We start from the raw sequence: 20,746 nt of genomic DNA, 5'->3' as shown, positions 1-20,746 counted from the left end.
GATGGGGACGGTAGGGCAGAGTAGGGAAGGGAATACAAATTGAGGTCCAGGGGCCCACAGAGGAGGCAGGTCTTTCATTCACCCAGCTGCTGGGCACAACTCCAGCCTCCCTCCACCACAGCTAAAATAACAGGAAAAAAAAGGGGCTCATTGAGTTGCACACAGGTTGAGACTGTAGGGTGGCTGCTAAGTGCAGGGAATTCAACTTTATTGCCCCACCACCCTTTTACTAGCCTGGCCCTATAACAGGGCATAAAATTTTGTCCATGGAATCATTTCTGTGGCACTTGATGATATCTTTTATTTATTTAGTGCCTTTAATGTTAATAAAATGTCCCAATGCATGTCATAAAAAAATTAAATAACAATATATGACATTAAGGAGTTATTAGAACAAAAGACCAAAAATTCAGTTATAAGGAGATTAAGGTATCACTTAATTGACAAAAGTGGAAAGGCCAAGAAATTTACCGGGAAAAAAAATCCAAAGATCAAAGTGATTATAGAGAGAGGAAAAAGATAAGGCGTTGAAGGGATTTGAAAATGGGGATGAGAATTTTAAAATTGAGGTGATGTTTAAGTAAGAGCCAGTTGTAAGTCAGCAAGCACAGGGATGAAGACAATTTGAATTTGGTGCTACTGAAATTGAAACGTTGTTAGTTCCTCTTTCCCCAGATGCTGTCAGACCTGTTTTATTTCAAATCTCCAGCGCCCACAGAACTTTGCTTTCATTTGGATTGGGTGCAACTTTGCTCACAGGCAATGTTTTGGATGACATTGAGTTTATGAAAGACAGAACATGCATTGCTAGCTGGGAGTGTACTGGAATACTCGCCATCAAGTGATTATAAAGACGTGATTGAGTGTTTCAATTGTAGATAAACTGGACAGGGTGGACTCAGCCAATGTTATGGAGGTGGAAATAGGTGACACAGAATGTGGTTGATAACACAAGTAAGGTCAACTACCAAGATTGTGAACAGTCTGGTGTGGCGTTAGACAGTTGCCAGTTGCAGGGGAGCTGGGTTTGTGGTGGGGATTTCACAAATGTTTCTGCCTGTGCCTAAAAATGGTGTGAATAAAGCATGTTTCCCCTATCGCCTCTCCTCACCCAAGGAATCATGGAAGAATTGTTTTTCTTTCTCTCCTTTTGAGTGTCAAAGCTGCTTCTGTCCTTCCACAACATTCTTTGTCCTGATCTCTGATTCCAGTATCCAAAACTGTAGCTTTCATCTTTTCCATTAATAGAAACGGTAGGCAAAAGAAATGAAAAATAAATACAGCAAAAAAAGGCAACAAAATTGATGCATGAAACAAACATCAGACAGAGCAACTTGAACACACAGTTAGGAATTCAATGCGTCAGAAGTCAGAAAGTACCCTCTCATTATTGTCTGTCTTACGTGGTGGGGGGGCAATAACACGATAAAACGCACTTCAGGTTGGGAGATGCTGTCCCCTGACTGCTTAAAACATATAACATTCAGGCTAAGAGCTCACTGTGTTAATACTCATAATGATTAAGATTTCTTAAACATGCAGTTCAAAAGCTGCAGTACCTCAGCCCCAAAGTATCAGCACTAAACCAGAAAATCTCCCCTAATATTTCATTACTCTGAAGAGTAAACCAGATTGGAGGTGTAGGAATATGTCAGCTGATTATTGCTCCTGTTGTGTCTTTCCTGTGACATTGTTCTCGTGTGACTGAACATTGCACATGGTGCCTCTCTCTAGGTAACTACGAGTTGGTTAGCCTCCTGCTCAGCAGAGGTGCAGATCCTCTACTGAGTGTACTTGACAGAAATGGAATGACATCGGTGCTACATGAGAGTATGAATTGCTTTAGCCATGCAGCTGCTCATGGACACAGGTAACCATCACAGTATTCATATGTGGGTGTGTCAGAGGTAAACTGACACAGTTCCACGACTTTTGGGAGTGTAAAATACCACTGTTTTTAATTGGAGATACATGCCCTCATGCCTTTTTACTGATTATTAAAAGTTTTTCTATTCAATTGGAATGGAAGTATTAATGATTGACTTGACCCTGTATTGGACCAAGCACCTATTCTTCTTGAATAAATGTACTCAAAATTTCAATAAGACCAGTAATTTGTTGCTATGCATGATTGACTCATACTGAGAACTGTTCACAAATGTGCAGTGTTACTGAGTATAGGAAATGGAATGCAAGATTGGAGAATTTAACCATCAGAAAAAGTGTACGTTTATGTAACACCTTTCATTAGATGTTTCAAAGTACTTCCTAGGCAATGAAATACTTTTGAGGTGTGTAGTCACTGTTGTAATGTAGGAAATACTATGGAATTAAATAGCACTAAAAGCGATCAATGCAGAAGTGGCATGCAGTTTGTTACAAGAAATCATGCACACCAAATCACTCACTAGCTTCAATTAAAAATATAAAATTGTGAAGGTGACCTGTAGATGAGCAAGTAGTAACAAAAGACAATAATTTTCTGTAAGACCGAAGATCAGACTTGAAGTATTATCCTTTTGCTCAGAGATGTTGATTGGCTTTCAATGCATTTTTATGTAGTTATTTATAAGTATCCACATAACGCAGAAGAGCATGGACTTCATGTGACTGTTGACCACTGAGCGGTATATATCAGATTTATCAATGTTGTAGCCAAAATCTATTCATTATTAACAATAACATGTAATACCCTAAATCATCAGCTGAGCTTAAAGACTAGCATTCATCAACAGAACATTTCCTTTCCTTAGTAGACAGCTTATTATGGTGAATAAAAACCGAAATAACTGCGGATGCTGGAATTCAGCATCTGTGGAGAGAAATCAGAAGTTGATGTTTTGGGTCCGGTGACCCTTCCTCCGAACTGATGGTAACAAGGAAATTGTCATTTTTAATGCAAAGGATAGGATTGGGGTGGTAAGGAGTCTGATAGGTGTCCATAAGGCCTAAAGAGAGAAAACACAGTTGGACAGACAAAGGAGTGGATAACGATCAGGCTGGGAGGGTGAACAGCTATTAATTGGGACTGTTAGTGGCTATCAATGGGTTGTGTGTAATGACAGACCATGTAATAACAAGGCCTAGTGTGTGAGAGCTGGGATAAAGACATAGGCGAAAGTGCCTTAAGCCCTAAAGTTGTTGAAGGCAGACTCAGTCGTCTGATGTTGCTTGGCCTGCTGTGTTCATCCAGCTCTACGCTTTGTTATCTCAGATTCTCCAGCATCTGCAGTTCCTGCTATCCCTCTCAATATCAAGTTCAACAACTTTAGGGCTTCAGGCACTTTCTCCCAGACCTGCAGAGCTTTTCTGACAATTTCTGTTCTTGTACCTTGTTAAGCTATGCAAATGGTAGAATACAGATTGCATATTTCTTATGCTTTCTCCAGATTCTTGGGTTCAATGAAAGAATCAATAAAATAATGCTTTGCTTTAATATTTGTGTTCCATTGTTCTCCACATAACCAGAAATGTGCTGCGCAAGTTGCTTACACCACCCCAAGCTCCAAAGACTGACGTATTATCTCTGGAAGAAATATTAGCAGAGGGAGTTGACAGTGATACTTCAAGCATGGGAAGTATAAATGAAGGACAGGTTAAACTTTGCAAAGCCAGAATGAAGGCTTTACAAGAAGCAATGTATTACAGTGCTGAACATGGTTACCTTGATGTCACCATGGAATTGAGGAACCTTGGTAAGTGTTTTTTAGAAAGTGATTTATAAGCACAGCACAAGAACAGGCCCTTTGGCCCTCCAAGCCCATGCTGACACATTTTATCCTACCATACTGAACCTACTTCACTTACAGGTGTTTCTTGAATGCTGCTATAGTGTCTGCTTCCACAATCTCCTCTGGCAGCTTGTTTCAGGCACTCACCACTCTTTGTATGAAAAAGTCTGCCTTGCACATTTCTTTTAAACCTCCTGCAATCTGTGCCCCCTAGTAATTGACCCCTTGACCCTGGGGGAAAAGCCTCATACTGTCCACTCAATCCATGCTATTCACAATCTTTTAAACTTCTCTCAGGTAGCCCCTCAAACTCCTGTATTCTGGGGTAAACAAACCCAGTCTATTCAATCTTTCTTCATCGCTAAAGCCTCCCCATATCGGGCAACATCCTGGTAAACCTTTCCTGTACCCTTTCCAAAGCGTCCACATCCTTCCGGTAGTGTGGTGACCAGAACTGTATGCAATATTCCAAGTGTGGCTTAAGTAAAGTTCTATAAAGCTGCAGCATGACTTGCCTGTCCTAGTACTCAGTACCCCTCCCAATGAAGGCAAGCATGGCATAGGCCTTTTTTACGGCCTTATCTACCTGCACTGCCAACTGCAGTGATCTGTGGATCTGTTTGTTCCAGATCTCTGTTATGTCTGTGATTCAGACCAATTTTTTTTCATGGAAACCTCAAGTTACTGTCTGAAATAAGTCTAAGGAGTGAGTGAGAGTGGGCATTTTAGCTTCAAAGATTTCAAAGCTGAGTTTGGACCTGAGTTTGGCCAGTTATTCCATATTTGTGTTTTCCACGGTGAATTACTGCAGGGAACCACAAAGTGGGGAACTCCTCCTGATTTTCTTCTTGACGGTAAGATAACACCAGCCAATCACAGCTAAAAGTAATGGGTCATAACCAATATCTCACTTAGCCTCCGTCAGTCAGTGCTACGCTAGAATCTGTGTTTGTCAAAGGTGCTCATTCTGGAAGCTATAAAAATAAGAAATTTGCATTAATAGAGTTCTTCCATATCCATTAAAATGTCCCAATGTATTTCATGGTCATTCAATTACTTTTAAAGTGCAACAAACTTTTGTTTACAGAAAATTGTAGTAGGCTGGTTTGCACACAAGTCTCAAGATAGTAATAAAATAAACGTTGGACAGGACAACTCCCTTCACAGTATATGATTCTGGTATTCTTTTTACACAGGCAGCATTTTCTTATTTTAACATATTGCCCAAAAGATGTCACTTCTTAGTTTCTCCACGTTACATTATCTACTCAAGTCTCTGCTCTGAATCTCTTAAATCAATATGCCTTCCTGTTCCCATGTTATTATGTGTTCATACCATGTGGGCATCACTGGTTAGGACACCACTTATTGGCCATCCTGAATTGTCCAGAGGGTGACTAACTCAACCGCTACGGGCCTGAAGTCACATGTAGGCCAGACCAGGTAAGGATGGCCGATTTCCATCCTTGAAGGACATTTGTGAACCAGGTGTATTGTTTTTTAACAACAATCAATAGTGGTCACATGGCCACCATTAGGCTAGCTCCTTACTCCAAATTGAATTGAAATTTCACCTCTTGAAATTTCCACCTCCACCTTCCCAGAACATCAGCCTAGGATTCTGGATGGCTAGTCTAATGACATTAAAAATATGCTACTGCCCTACCTTGTTCCTGTTACATATTTGGATGCAGGTTCACTGTCATGGTAATTATTCGAAGGGTTAAAGTATAGGCTGCGTGCAGCTTCAATTCTCATTGTTTCCTCCTGCAGGTGTACCCTGGAAACTACATGTCTGGATTGAATCTCTGAGGACTTCATACAATCAGTGCAGATGTCCCGTAATGCAGTACCTGTTACGGGAATTCACTACCATCAGACAGGAGGATTACAATGAGGAGCTAATCTATGAGGGGCTTCCACTTATGTTTGACATTCTTAGGGTTAGCAAGGTAGAGTGCTTTCCATTGTATTGTGATGTTTGTAATATGGTACGACTGGTTAGGGATGTCATGAAGGATGTATATGACCTTCGCTTTCCCCCACAACATTATTAAGTACATCCACATTATAAAACAACATTGCAGGAAAACTAGTGTTTATCCTGACAGAGGGTATGTTTTACAATCTGATTTCTTGTTTGAGTATTGTTCATGACTTTATACTATTTGACAGATTGCCTCTATTCCCAAGACTAACTTTTTTTTTGCATATTGCTCTTTTTCCCCTCTTTCTGCAGAATGATGCGCTCAATCAGCAGTTAGCTTCTATCTTCATATATTGCTATGGTAATGCTCCTATTCCCAGTATCCCTGAGTTGAAGAGAATGCCACCTGCTCGATTAGGTGAGTAGACCATATTCCTGAATGTCGTGTGGACAGTGTGCCAATGAGGCTTTTTAATCTCTCCCTCCTCTCTTAGATACGTGGATTTGTGTCAATGTGCAGTCAGGTTTCAGCCTCTTGGTTATTCTTTATGTATGGACCATTAAAATCAAAATGAGAGAAACTGCAGTAAGAACACAGCAACTGACCAGTTTTCCACCCATTTGCCATCCAGGATTATAGAAAGGCTGGATAATTGCGGCAGGTATTAGAGATGAGATGCATACATATGTCCACGATGTCCACTTTCAAAGAATAGTCATTAGATACTCATTCTATGCGTGACTCATGGTGGTGCGTAGACAGTGGTGGTGCACTGTAGTACCCTGGCTGCTACAGGCATAAAGTCAAACTGGTGTTTGAGTCTGCAACAATAAGCGTCATGTGTCCTGACATTGTTCCGGCAATAGCATTGTTCTCCAGAACTACATGTGAGCCCTAGCTAAGCTGTTCCAGGAAAGCTCCGACACTGATATCTACCCAGAATGTGGAAAAATTCCTGGCTATGTCCCAACAACAAAAAGCAGGACAAATCCAACCTGATCAATTATTGATCCATCAGTCTACTTTCCATCACTGGCAGAGCACTGGAAAGTGCAGGCAACAGTGTTATCAAGCAGCACTTACTCAGGCATGACACATTCAGCAATACTCAGCTTACATTTCATCTGGGTCACTTGTCTCCTGACTTCATTTAGCCTTGTTCCAAACATGGACAAAAGAGCTGAACTCTAGAGGTAACATTGACCTGCTTTCACATTAAGGCAGCATTTGACCTGATGTGGCAACAAGGAGACATAGAAAATATGAAATAAATTGGTGGTGGTGGGGTGGGAGGGTGTGTGGAAGGTGTTTGGAGGAGAGAGAGAGAGAGAGAGAGAGTCCAAGAGAGACAACAAAACTCTCCGCTGATTGGAGTCAAATCTAGTACAAAAGAGATGACTGAATTTTTTGGAGGTCAATCATCTCAGTCCCAGAATATCACTGCAGGAATTTCTTGAGTAGTGTCCTTGTCCCACACATCTTCAGCTGTCCATACCTATCTGTGACAAAACCTGCATGTGTTCAGGTTTGGGCTGATAAATGGCAAGTAACACTTGTCACGCAAGTGCCAGGCAGTGACTATCTCCACCAAGAGAGAGACTAACCACTGCCTATTGATATTCAATAGCATTACCATCACTGAATCCCTCACTGTTAATGTCCTGGTGGGTTACCATGAACATGAAACTGAACGAACCCTCAGTCAGGGCTGCTATAATTGGACGACAACTGACAAAGTTCTAATGATCTGTAACCTTCGTAACCAGGGAATCTAAAACAAAAGGGAAGTGAAGCTGATCATTTACGTCCGAGATGAGGTGAAATGTTTCCATTCAACCATTTAGGATGTTTTGAAATCATGTATTCCATAGGGTTGCCGATGTTCCTTCACTGTAAATGAACAGATATTGGGAGCAATCAACAGATATTGAAAGCAGGCAGGAGGTAGAGTTGAAACAGGCTTGAGGAGCCATACTTCTGCTCCTTCTAGGCGTGTTATGTTCTGACCAGCCATATACATACTGGTCAGAGGCTGGGAATGCTGCACCTCCTGGCTCGGCCAAAGCCTGTTCACCATCTACAAGGCATACTTCAGAAGTATAGTTGTTTTTTCCTCCACTTAGCTGGAACAGTGCATCTCCAACAAAACATACACAAACCCCCACACCTTGCATACACCAGTACCTGCCATATACAAGATGTACTGCAGCAACTCAGTAAGGCTATTTCAACAGTCTGTTTGAAATCCACAGACTCTAAACACCTAGGAAAAATACAGCAGATGAATGGCAACACCGCTGTGTGGAAGTTTGCCTCCAAGTCTCTTGAAGAGCATTAAGTTGGATAAGTCCCCTGGGCCCAATGTTATTGACACCAGATTATTGAGAGAGGCAAGAGAGGAAATTGACCAATATCTTTGTATCCTCACAAGCAACCGGAGAGGTCTCAGAGGACTGGGAAGTAGCTTATGGTGTTCCTCTGTTCAAGAAGGAAAATAGGGATAATCCAGAAAATTATAGACTGGTGAGTCTCACATCAGTGGTTGGGAGGCCACTGAAGAGAATTCTTAGGGATAGGATTTCCATGCATTTGGTAAAGCACAGCCTAATTAGGGAGAGTCACCATGGCTTTGTGCAGCGTGGGTCATTGTCTTAGTAACTTGATTGTTGCCTCCTCAAAAAATTCAAAGGTGATTGATGAGGGTTTAACAGTGGATGCTATCTATAGGGATTTTTGTAAGGCTTTTGACAAGGCCCCTCATGATAGGCTCATCCAGACGGTTAAGATGCATGGGATCCGCAGTGACTTGGCCACTAGTCGTGGAAGCAGAGTCATTAGTGACATTTAAGCGACTGCTGGACATGCACATGGACAGCAGTGAATTGAGGGGAATGTAGGTTCGGTTATTTAATTTTTGGATTAGGCACCACATTATGGACCGAAGGGCCTGTACTGTGCTGTACTTTTCTATGTTCTATGGCCACTTGGATTCAGAATTGGCTTGCTCATAGAAGGCAAAGGATAGTGTTGGAAGGATGTTTTTCAGGCCGGAGGTCTGTGTCTATTGGTATTCCGCAGGGATCCATTCTGGGACCTCTGCTGCTTGTGACTACATATAAATGACTTAGATGAAAATGTAGATGGATGGGTTAGTAAGTTTGCACATGACACAAAGATCGGTGGAGTTGTATGTAGTGAGGGCTGTCAAAGGATGTAGATCTGTTGTAGATATAGGTGGAGAAATGGCAGATGGAGTTTAATCCTGCTAAGTGTGATGTGCTGCACTTTGGGAGATCAAATATTAAGGAAAATATACAGTTAACAGAGGACCCTGAACTGCATTGATATACAGAGGGATCTTGGGGTTCAAGCCCATAGCTCCCTGTAAATGGCCATGCAAGTAGATAGGGTGGTTAAAAAAGGCATAAAGCATGGTGGCCTTTATTGGCCATGGAATTGAGTATAAGATTCAGGATGTCATGCCGTGGCTTTATAAGACTCTGGTAAGGCCATACTTATGAGTATTGCATTCAATTCTGATCACCACATTCAGGGAGGATGTAGAAGCTTTGGCGAGGGCGCAGAAGAGGTTTACCAGGATGCTGCCTGGATTAGTGGGTATGAGCCATAAGGGAAGGCTAGAAAAACTGGGGCTGTTCTCTTTTGAGCAGCAGAGGGTGCGGGGAGTCTCCATTAGAAGGCTATAAAGTTATGGTTTGCATAGATAGGGTTGACATGCATTTTTCCCAGAGTTGAAATGCCTAATACTAGGGGGCATGCATTTAAGGTGAGAGGGGAGACATGTTCAGAGGGGATGTGAGGGGCAAGTTTTTTTTATACAAGATAGTGGTAGGAGTCTGGAATGTGGTTCCAGGAGTAGTGCTGGAGGCAGATACAATGGTGGTGTTTAAGGGACGTTTACATAAGCTCATAAATATGCAGGAAATGGAGGGACCGAGGGCAAGCAGAAGGGATTTGTTTAATTTGGCGTCATGTTCGACACAACATTGTGGGCCGAAGGACCTGTTGCTGTACTGTACTGTTCTAAGTTCTAAGTCACACACCATCCTGACCTGGAATCATATTGCCATTACTTCAGTGTTACTGGGTGTGCCTTTGCCCATATAGACTGCAGCAGTTCAAGAAGGCAGAAGGCCTTCAGGTAACGGAGGGGGGTGGGTATTAAATGCTGGCCTTGTCAGCAATGTTTACATCACAGGAATGAAATAAAAGCTCTTCTGGTTTGGATGATTCAATTACACAACTGGGATCTAGCCTTATTTCTTTAAATGATGTTTCTGCGGTGTATCATCAAAGCAATTGAATGGTCTAACCACAGAAATTATTTATGGCTGCACCCTCAGGGAAATGAAAATGTCTCCTTAATCAGATTGTTCCCATCGAGCAAGACCTATTAGAAAGAGAGTTTAAAGCAGTCACAATTAACTAGCATCTGAGGAGATGCTCTTTCCCTTCACTCCTCAAAGGAATGTTCCTCAAAAACCACATCCTTGTCAACTAGTCGAAGATCATAATCAATATTCAGTCTTTTTTTCCATTCTCTTGTCCTGACTCCCTCCCTGCATCACCAGCACCAGAATATGTGGAAATTCCCTTTTCATTAACTATCCATCTGAATGTGAATTATTTTTGTCTCTTTCAGACCCTCACATTTTGAATAATAAAGAAATGTCGGATTTAACTTTCTTAGTGGAAGGAAAGCCTTTTTATGCACATAAAGTTCTTCTAATTACTGCCTCCAACAGGTAATATAATGCACCATGAATGATTCTTTTTAATTTGTTCAGAAAGTGCTGGAGAAACTCAGCAGCTCTGCCAGGATCTGGCAACAGAAACAAACTTAATGTTTCAAGTCCAGTAATGACTTCAGAACAATGCTGCCCATACCTGTTGAGTTCCTCTAACACTTTTGATTTTTATACCAGATCTCCACAATCCACAGAATTTTGCTTTTATTTTAATTTTTGACTCTTTTGTCAGTGCTGGTGCACAACTGCCATTGTACCTCAACCACAGGTCTGTCAATAAGAACACAGTTGCGAATAAAGATTCCCATACCAATTATTCCTCCTCTTCCCAGTCCTTCCCTTCCCTCCCCTCCTGAGGGAATGTAGTCCACACTTAATGCCCTCTCTACAAAGCAGATGAATTTGTGGTAATAAAATATGAGGCTGGATGAACACAGCAGGCCCAGCAGCATCTCAGGAGCACAAAAGCTGACGTTTCGGGCCTAGACCCTTCATCAGAGAGGGGGATGGGGAGAGAGAACTGGAATAAATAGGGAGAGAGGGGGAGGCGGACCGAAGATGGAGAGTAAAGAAGATAGGTGGAGAGAGTGTAGGTGGGGAGGTAGGGAGGGGATAGGTCAGTCCAGGGAAGACGGACAGGTCAAGGAGGTGGGATGAGGTTAGTAGGTAGATGGGGGTGCGGCTTGGGGTGGGAGGAAGGGATGGGTGAGACGAGGAACAGGTTAGGGAGGCAGAGACAGGTTGGACTGGTTTTGGGATGCAGTGGGTGGAGGGGAAGAGCTGGGCTGGTTGTGTGGTGCAGTGGGGGGAGGGGACGAACTGGGCTGGTTTAGGGATGCGGTGGGGGAAGGGGAGATTTTGAAGCTGGTGAAGTCCACATTGATACCATTGGGCTGCAGGGTTCCCAAGCGGAATATGAGTTGCTGTTCCTGCAGCCTTCGGGTGGCATCATTGTGGCACTGCAGGAGGCCCATGATGGACATGTCATCTAAAGAATGGGAGGGGGAGTGGAAATGGTTTGTGACTGGGAGGTGCAGTTGTTTATTGCGAACCGAGCGGAGGTGTTCTGCAAAGCGGTCCCCAAGCCTCCGCTTGGTTTCCCCAATGTAGAGGAAGCCACACCGGGTACAGTGGATGCAGTATACCAGATTGGCAGATGTGCAGGTGAACCTCTGCTTAATGTGGAAAGTCATCTTGGGGCCTGGGATAGGGGTGAGGGAGGAGGTGTGGGGGCAAGTGTAGCGGTTGCAGGAGAAGATGCTGGGTGTGGTGGGGTTGGAGGGCAGTGTGCAGCGAACAAGTGAATCACGGAGAGAGTGGTCTCTCCGGAAAGCAGACAGGGGTGGGGATGGAAAAATGTCTTGGATGGTGGGGTCGGATTGTAGATGGCGGAAGTGTCGGAGGATGATGCATTGTATCCGGAGGTTGGTGGGGTGGTGTGTGAGAACAAGGGGGATCCTCTTGGGGCGGTTGTGGCGGGGGTGGGGTGTGAGGGATGTGTTGCGGGAAATGCGGGAGACGCGGTCAAGGGCGTTCTCGACCACTGTGGGGGGAAAGTTGCGGTCCTTGAAGAACTTGGACATCTGGGATGTGCGGGAGTGGAATGCCTCATCGTGGGAGCAGATGCGGCGGAGGCGGAGGAATTGGGAATAGGGGATGGAATTTTTGCAGGAGGGTGGGTGGGAGGATGTGTATTCTAGGTAGCTGTGGGAGTCGGTGGGCTTGAAATGGTCATTGGTTACAAGCTGGTTGCCTGAGATGGAGACTGAGAGATCCAGGAAGGTGAGGGATGTGCTGGAGATGGCCCAGGTGAACTGAAGGTTGGGGTGGAAGGTGTTGGTGAAGTGGATGAACTGTTCGAGCTCCCCTGGGGAGCAAGAGGTGGCGCCGACACAGTCATCAATGTAACAGAGGAAGAAGTGGGGTTTGGGGCCTGTGTAGGTGCGGAAGAGGGACTGTTCCACATAACCTTAGATGACATGTCCATCATGTGCCTCCTGCAGTGCCACAATGATGCCACCCGAAGGTTGCAGGAACAGCAACTCATATTCCACTTGGGAACCCTGCAGCCCAATGGTATCAATGTGGACTTCACCAGCTTCAAAATCTTCCCTCCCCCCACTGCACCACACAACCAGCCCAGCTCTTCCCCTCCACCCACTGCATCCCAAAACCAGTCCAACCTGTCTCTGCCTCCCTAACCTGTTCTTCCTCTCACCCATCCCTTCCTCCCACCCCAAGCCGCACCTCCATCTCCTACCTACTAACCTCATCCCACCTCCTTGACCTGTCCGTCTTCCCTGGACTGACCTATCCCCTCCCTACCTCCCCACCTATCTTCTTTTCTCTCCATCTTTGGTCCGCCTCCCCCTCTCTCCCTATTTATTCCAGAACCCTCACCCCATCCCCCTCTCTGATGAAGGGTCTAGGCCCGAAACGTCAGCTTTTGTGCTCCTGAGATGCTGCTGGGTCTGCTGTGTTCATCCAGCCTCACATTTTATTATCTTGGATTTTCCAGCATCTGCAGTTCCCATTATCACAGATGAATTTGTGGGTTAGCTAGAATGTGTGAAAATACCAAAATGTCCTGTTTGGCACATGGGAACTGCACTGCAGAATCCCTACCTCATTCTGTGATACTTTATTTCTAGCCTGAGCCCTCTGGGCAATTAATGATTACAATAACTCTAGGTATAAGAAAGTTGTACCACATACCATGTATCTGTTTGAAATCACAGCTAGTTTACTTATTCATTAAAATAGAAATCCAAGCATCTGTTGTTATAAAAACTGCACCTCGCAGTGAACATGTGACATGAAGTGTATCATTCACCATCTTGGCAAAAGCTGAAGTCAAGACGTCCTGTATTCTTGCTCCTGACACATGCAGCTAAGTGATCAGACACCTCTTCAATATCCCTTCTTCAAATTGGTCTGCTCAGATCACAACTGGCACACTGCCTACTGCTTTCAGTATAATCATGTTTCTTCAGACCTAATCGTCATGAAGAGTGCTGCACTCAGCTGCAGAGGCTACCAACTCCCCCGACAATCCCTGATTAAACTCCTCCCTCTCGGACAGGGTCATTGCCAGTGACCTGAAGCTTCCATTTACACTGTGCATTAGCTGCCTGTCAAAACCCCTGTCCGTAGCATCTTCGAGTGATCTAAAACCTGGTGATGAGTGTACACATTCCAATACAGAAATGGTTCAGATTGGGTAGGTCATCTGGCTGTGTCCAGTTTTACTCCATAGTGTTTCTGTTTAAATCATTGATGCATTTACCATGTATTCATTGGCAATGATATCATAATCAACCCATTGCAAATTGAGAAATTCTAATGTGTTCAAAATGGGCATCTTCATTAAAAATAGAACCCATACACTTGGCACTGGCCAATAAAAGGTTAAAGGGAAATATTAACCGCTTTGCTGATAATCTTTACGTATGGACCTGTACACAATATTTGCACTTTGAAGAGTGGAGATGTTAAAATCAATTTTATTTCCTATAACAGAGCACAGTATGTACCCTTAGAGTATGTTACACTTCTAGCAAAATCATTCAGTCAAGGTGGTGTGTGTATATTACAATGGTCTTTAGAGACAGTTAATGAATGCAGTAATGTGTTATGACCTTTAACAGGTTATAGCTCTGTGAAATAATTGCCTCTTAGTGTCATACAGCATGGAAATGGGACCCTTTGGTCGTAACAGTCCATATTGAACATTATCCCAAACTAAACTAGTCCCACCTGTTTGCTCCTAGTCCATATCCCTCCAAATCATTCCTATTCATGTTCTTATCCTTATATATTACCAACCAAATTAAGAATTAAAAACAGAGTGTAATTTATCACATCCTGACTCCTGGTTCCTGTAATTGCACTTTGCTAACCCATTGACCACTACCATCTAGAAGGACAAGGGCAGCAGATACATGGGAACAGCACCATCTGCAAATTCCCTTTCAAGCCAGACACAATCCCGACTTGGATCTGTATTGACACTGAGTTGTCATGATGGCTAGTTCAAAATCCTAGAACTCACGTCCTAAAAGCACTGAGTGTATCTATAGCACAGGGATTGCAGTGGTTCAAGAAGTCAGCTCATTACCAAGGCAACCAAAGGTAGGCAATAAATGCTGGCCCAGCCAGCAATGCTCACATCCTAGGATTGATTTTAATGAATTAGTTTACAAATTAAAACAGCATAATGGTACAAAACACCATTAATTGTGGCATTTTGAAGGTTTTGTGTCAAGTGTATCTAAGTGACATGGAACACCATTAGTGATTTTCCATACTATGAATTCTCAGTATTGACTGAGCTACATGCAGCTCTAGTGATGAATAGTAGGAACATTGAACCACTTCCCGCTGATCAGTTGCTGCATTCACCATGGATAAATGATATGTAACATGATGAAACTGAGGAAGGGATTTTCATGATGGAAAGTAATAAGTAGAACTTGATTTGTATGTAATTGTTTAACCAGAATCTTATCCCATCTCAACACTCTCCCCTTAGATTTAAGATGCTGCTGGCTAATAAGACATCTCCAGAGAATGAGCCGTGCAAGTGTATAGAGATCAGTGAGATTAAGTATCACATCTTCCAGGTACAAATCAGTTTCTGAACTTTACAGCATGGTGGAGGAGTAATTAAAAAGAACCTACAAGAGTGGGTAGTGTGGCAATCTGACTTTGCTAGGATGCAAAACTCCAATTATGCTAACAGGTTGAGATGCAGTGATGGTGTGATTACATCATTGTTAAGTCTCACTCTGGTCTCTGGTCTCTGGTGTGTTCCTCGTTGTATATTTGCATGTCATGAAACAATTATTAATAAAAGTGCTACTTGCACAATAAGGTTAATGATACACCGGAATCTCTTTCACCATCCAATCTGTAAAAGGCGTCATGCGTCAGTCTGTTTTGTTCTGTTTTGTGTGAAGTAAGCAACTCTATGGCATAAAGTAGTGAATGGAAAGAGAATAAAAACCAAAAGAACTGTGGATTCTGTAAATCAGGAACAAAAACAGAAGTTGCTGGAAAAGATCAGCAGGTCCGGAAGCATCTGTGGGGAAAAAGATCAGAGTTAACATTACAGGTGCAGCGAGGGACTAACCTCCTTGGTAAGGTGCTCCTGAAGGCTGGTCAGGTGAAGAAGGTATCAAAAAGCAGATGAAGGGCATAATGAAGGAAAATGGGTTGCCCAGGTAGGGTATCCTGAGCACTGAATTGGGAGTGAGATGGTGAAGGGAGGAAAGTGAAATTGAAACGGTAGCAGAACCAGAGTTAGGGAGTATGTTGGAAAGTCTCGAGGGATGGATCACCAGAGTAAACAAAAGCATGAAGGAGGCCAAGGCAGAGTTCAGGGTCAGAGGGTGGTTTGGGATGATCATGGCCTGACGCATCAGAGTCAACGTACCCAGTTTGACAATTAACAGCCAGGTGTTAAACTTTTAATCAACATTAAGGGGTGCATTTTCTACTATAGCAACATCTCTACCAATCAGACTCCACTTGCCAACCATTCGGCACTCTGCTGTCATGCAGTATGAATGTTGATTTTCCCTTGAATTGATATTCTTGCAGCATGTCCTCATGAGTGCAAGATTTCAAGCTTCAAACAAATTTTTCTTTTCTAGTTTTGTACTACTAAATGACTACTTGTATTCTTAAAATAGAATGGCGAGCACAGTTTTCCCTCACACTGGCAGACCGTCCTCGTACCAAGGACATTTTAGAGGAGAGATTCCCAAACAAAGGGTGGTGACCCTGTAGTTAAGGTTACAAGTCCTCTTCCTCTGAGCCATCAACAATGTTGTGATGTATCTAGGCCATAACAAAATTCTTGCAATGGGCACTTTGATTCCCTAACAACTGGAAAACGCTGCACAAAAATATGTGATAGATTGAGACCCTAAATGTCAAACTTTCCTGCTCCTCAAATGTTGCCTGTCCTGCTGTGTTCATCCAGCTTTTCACACCGTGTTATCTCAGATTCTCCAGCATCGGCAGTTCCTACTGTCTCTGCACAAAAATATGTGCCAGTTTGTTGAGAGAGATGCTGGAGCTAGGCTCCGTTTTGCTGCTTTGAGTTTAATCCAGCAATCTTATAGACTGTCCTTGGAACCTTTGGTTTTCTTCTATCCTACTTGAGTTCAGGGCCTTCTCCTGACACTTGAGTTGTGTCTGGGTTTAGAGAGAGGGCAGTGACGGAAATGACAGGATGGTAGGCAATGAGTGTACAAGAGAGAGAAAAGCAGTAAGCGAGAAGGACGTGATAAGCTATGATAGCATGGTTATGACAGTGGAGTTCTCATCTGGTTGCACTCCCTGCCTGCACCCCCAACCATGTGTGTCCTTGGGTCAACATCAATTTAAAACCATTAAAATAAGGTCAAACTGAGGAAATGGTCGTTAAACACAATTTTAGGGATAAGTGGACGTCTATGTAACAGTCTGCCTTGCTCAACTATTCTGATTCATCTTTTAAAAATGTTGGTCAGAGCTGAACCTGTCATATTTATACTAGCTGAGAGTGGATTCTTCTATTTCGTATTTGCACTTCCTGAATTATGGTTTTGAACACCGTTTATTCCTTATTTCACTGCTGCCATTGTTCAGCGTGATCCCCCCTCCGAGAAGCTGTTTGAATCTCCACATTCACGTTTCTGTATATACTGTGTGATTGGTCACTGAGGCAAACAACAATGTGGCCAATTGCTGAAGTGTTGCTTCCTTCACTTGTGAGCAAAGCAGAGACAAGGCAAAAAAAAATCATATCATTCCCTGACCCTGTATGACAACATGCAACATCAAACCAAGGATTTTGTGCAGAATACATTCAGTACTTTCTTGTAGTAACTGGCCAAAGCTAGTTCTGGAGTTCTATCACTTTGTCAAGTTTTGCCTTTGACGTCAACTAATGAGCAACACTTACTCACAAATTTGTTTTTCAGTCAACTGCACACAGTTTCTATGATTATGATGTGAATTACTAACAGGATATATTTGCATTTGTTTGCATTTCGTATTAAGTGTTGATAAAGCCTTGGTCTCTCTTATATTATTTTAAAGCTCTCGTAAAAGCAATGGTTATTCCTAGTTGATGCTGTGCTGACCCAAGTTGCTTCTTCCCTTCTAGATGATGATGCAGTACTTGTATTTTGGTGATACTGAGCCAATAAATATATCCATTACTGATGTACTGGAGGTAAGTACCCTCATTAGCAGTGGCACCAGAATATATAATGTATTGATCAGAGAAGAAGTTGTAATGCATTCACAGAGGTACAATCAAAGCAATGATTAGGAGGGTACCAAAAAGCTGAATCGTAGGAATTTGTTTAACAATCTTATAGCAGTGAGGAATATAGTCAGAGGATCCATCCTCAGCACTTCAGTCCATTAGCCACAAACTGTTACGAGCAGAATAATCAGGGGTCTAGGTAGCTCAAGATACAGCTACTGATTACAGCTGAGGGAGTGAGGCAAAAAGTGTCAGTGAGAGAATATGAGATGCTGTTAATAAGTGTAAATACAAAGCTGAGAACCTTGCATTGAGTCACCCAAGTTTAGATCAGAGAGGGGCCAGGGGTGATGGCTAAACAGGATTTAGTATGCAATGGGATCTCGACACTATATTGTGAGCTTAACAGTGAAGCGAGAGAGGCTGGTCACATAGACTGTGGAATTATTCAGTCTGATTATTATTCTCATGGCAAATGGACTGAGGTGCTAGGCAGGTGGATGTTATCACAGATCTGAAAATAATCCGTCACAAATTTAAGTAATTTCTTAAAGATCTATATTTTTGTTCCGTTTCGAAGAGTGAAATAACTAACTAACTCCTGCTTCTGGCTTGAGAAGTAAAACATTACTCATGTTTGATGTCAAATCCATTTGGGGAGAATCAATATCAAATAAAAATCACTAGATTTAATTTTCCAGCAGTTTCTTTGTATCCTACATGAGTCAGCACTAGAAAGTTTCGTATAGCTCTGGGTTAAACATTCATCAGAATTCCTACTTCTTGTCACCGTCCAGAGTGAATGTGGATGTTGTTCAGGTTTATATGTGATATGCCCCATAATCAAATTGTCTGCCAAGATTCATGATGCACACTTTGGTCAAGACAATAGGATAGCAGTCAGCACTGATGGATCGATATCACAACAGAAATCTGTGCATTGGAAATAACAAACTATCATGTATATTCTTCTGCAAGATACTTCATCCATCATGTTTTAAAGCAGAAAATACGTAATCCAATTGTGAATTTATCAGCGTACATTTATGTCCCTTCTGGGCTGAATTTTCTAAGTTAGGTAGGCAAACTGGATTGTTGGCAGCCCTTTCTTTGTACAGAAACCCAGAAGAAATTTAGCTCCTCAGCGTCTAGGTCTTGGATTAAGGTTTGAAACGGAAATGAATGTTATTGGTAGGAAAGACTAATTCCTAAAGAATCAAACCCAGGAGGCAGTTCACATTTACCTTTGAGTTGAAGTCACCAGATCAACAAATTCTGTATAATTAGCAACAAAGTGCTGTGCTGGGGTATCGTCAACACAAACATATTAATATGAATGTTAAGGTTAGAAATATACCAGTACAACATCGAAAACTGAAATGAAATTTTCTCACATTATCCTCCATTTGCCAAATATCTACTGCTTCTTCAATATGTAAAGAATAGTGTATAAATTTTGGAGACTTTAGTCCCCTTTCTGCAAACCTAATTGTTTTGACTTTAGCTAGATGAATACGGACTGTAGAAACTCTGCAGGCCTTGTGGTGTCTGTGGGGGGAGAAACAGATATCAAATCTGAAATGTCTCTTTGGAGATTTTCGGTATCTGTACTATTGAGATTGTCTTTCTTCCAATCTCAATGCCATTTAGTTACTAAACATTTGATCCTTTCCTCCAACCTGTTTGATCCAACATGCTTCTGAATTCCAAAGAATAAAAGCAGAACTTTTTCAACCTTCCCTCATAAGTCCTTTTTTTAAACAAGGACGCAGACTTCTGGTACAGCAGTTCCTACCAATTATTCTACAGGAAGAGTTGGAATCTTGACTGAACTATTGTGATGTTAAGTGAATTTCAAATACTTCTGATATGAAGGAATGTGATCCATTCCTTCTGAATGTCTGCATCTACCAGCATAAGGCTGTTCATTTTCTCCGCATCATATATGCATATGAAAGTGATCATTGTTGGGGTGAAAAAAACTTTACTATATATTGTAAAATTAAACAAAGGTTCACTTCAACTTCTAAGAATACAGATGATGATATTTTGCAGGAGTCACAGTAATGTCTTAATATTGAGTTTCTCATGTCTCATGGATGAGCCAACTGCTGATAAAGGAAGGTGTAATGTCTGGTTAAAAGAATTATGATTTTCTAATAAAATTAGAAGAAAAACTAGACATTCATGTTTAATTCAATTGTCTTCCTCTTTCATTTATTTAGCTGCTATCTGCAGCAAGCCTCTTTGAGCTGGAATCATTACAGAGACATTGTGAGATCATCTGTACCCAAATAATGAACCTAGAGAATGCAGTCATCATTTATTGTTATGCAAAGGTAAATTTGGTCTCCTTCACATCAATTTTCTGGTACAGAAACCTTGCCTGGGCTACAGATCAAGTTGACTAGTGTATTTTGTTCAAATATCAGTGACAGCTTATTATTTAAATCATGTGGATTTCCCATGAAATGCTGCCTTCAGATAGAACTGCACAAATCAAAATTTTAACAAAAATTACTTGAGAATAACAAACGGAGAAAGTTGATTGATATTGCTGCTTTTAATTTTGGAATAATGGGGACATTTGTAAAGCCTCAACTGGTGCCCTGAGTGAAACTGCTCATCTAACATCTATTGCAATTTCTAAGAACTGTTAGTATTCTCACCAGGCAATAGATTAATATTCCAAAAAAAATTGGCAAAGTAAATCTAAAATTGATTGACTTCCACGAAAGCTTCAGTGTGATAGATGTCAAATATAGGGGGAAGAAGGATGAATTTAAAATCCAACATTTTCCTTTTCTCAACCAGCTTTCTTTGTGATAGTGCTGCTTCAGTTGGAACTGTGAATGTTTTTTTTGCTGTTTAGGAATTGAATGGCCGTCAATAAGGGAGAACAGCTGTATCCTTCCAGCTGAAGCAGCAGAGTGTTGAAAGATAAACTAGGTGGCACTGTGTAAAGATCATGAAAGGGTAGTGTTTTGATCAGAAGTTGGGCAGCAGTTTAACTTGCCATACTGTTGCTAACCTTTGAAAAATGAGCAGGCTGATGAT

General features: G+C 42.1%; 1 protein-coding gene across 4 annotated transcripts in view; it reads left to right on the top strand.

Annotated features, from left to right (window-relative positions):
* LOC125459311 (ankyrin repeat and BTB/POZ domain-containing protein 2) overlaps window positions 1-20,746 on the top strand; it is a 213,095-nt gene that overhangs the window by 184,208 nt on the left and 8,141 nt on the right. For 3 of the 4 annotated variants that reach the window (XR_007248997.2, XM_048545614.2, XM_048545617.2), the window contains 8 exons: window positions 1,735-1,870; window positions 3,469-3,695; window positions 5,505-5,683; window positions 5,971-6,076; window positions 10,323-10,425; window positions 14,960-15,050; window positions 17,585-17,653; window positions 19,915-20,028. Coding sequence is in view for 3 of the 4 variants with exons in the window: in XM_048545614.2 (XP_048401571.1) it covers window positions 1,735-1,870; window positions 3,469-3,695; window positions 5,505-5,683; window positions 5,971-6,076; window positions 10,323-10,425; window positions 14,960-15,050; window positions 17,585-17,653; window positions 19,915-20,028 (1,025 nt within the window). In the remaining variant the exon portion in view is untranslated. The remainder of the gene's footprint in view (window positions 1-1,734; window positions 1,871-3,468; window positions 3,696-5,504; window positions 5,684-5,970; window positions 6,077-10,322; window positions 10,426-14,959; window positions 15,051-17,584; window positions 17,654-19,914; window positions 20,029-20,746) is intronic. The other variant, XM_048545615.2, reaches the window with a different exon arrangement.

This window comes from Stegostoma tigrinum, chromosome 17 (genome assembly GCF_030684315.1).
Source record: "Stegostoma tigrinum isolate sSteTig4 chromosome 17, sSteTig4.hap1, whole genome shotgun sequence".
Classification (NCBI taxonomy): Eukaryota; Metazoa; Chordata; class Chondrichthyes; order Orectolobiformes; family Stegostomatidae; genus Stegostoma; species Stegostoma tigrinum.
This window is presented reverse-complemented; position numbering and strand designations above follow the sequence as displayed.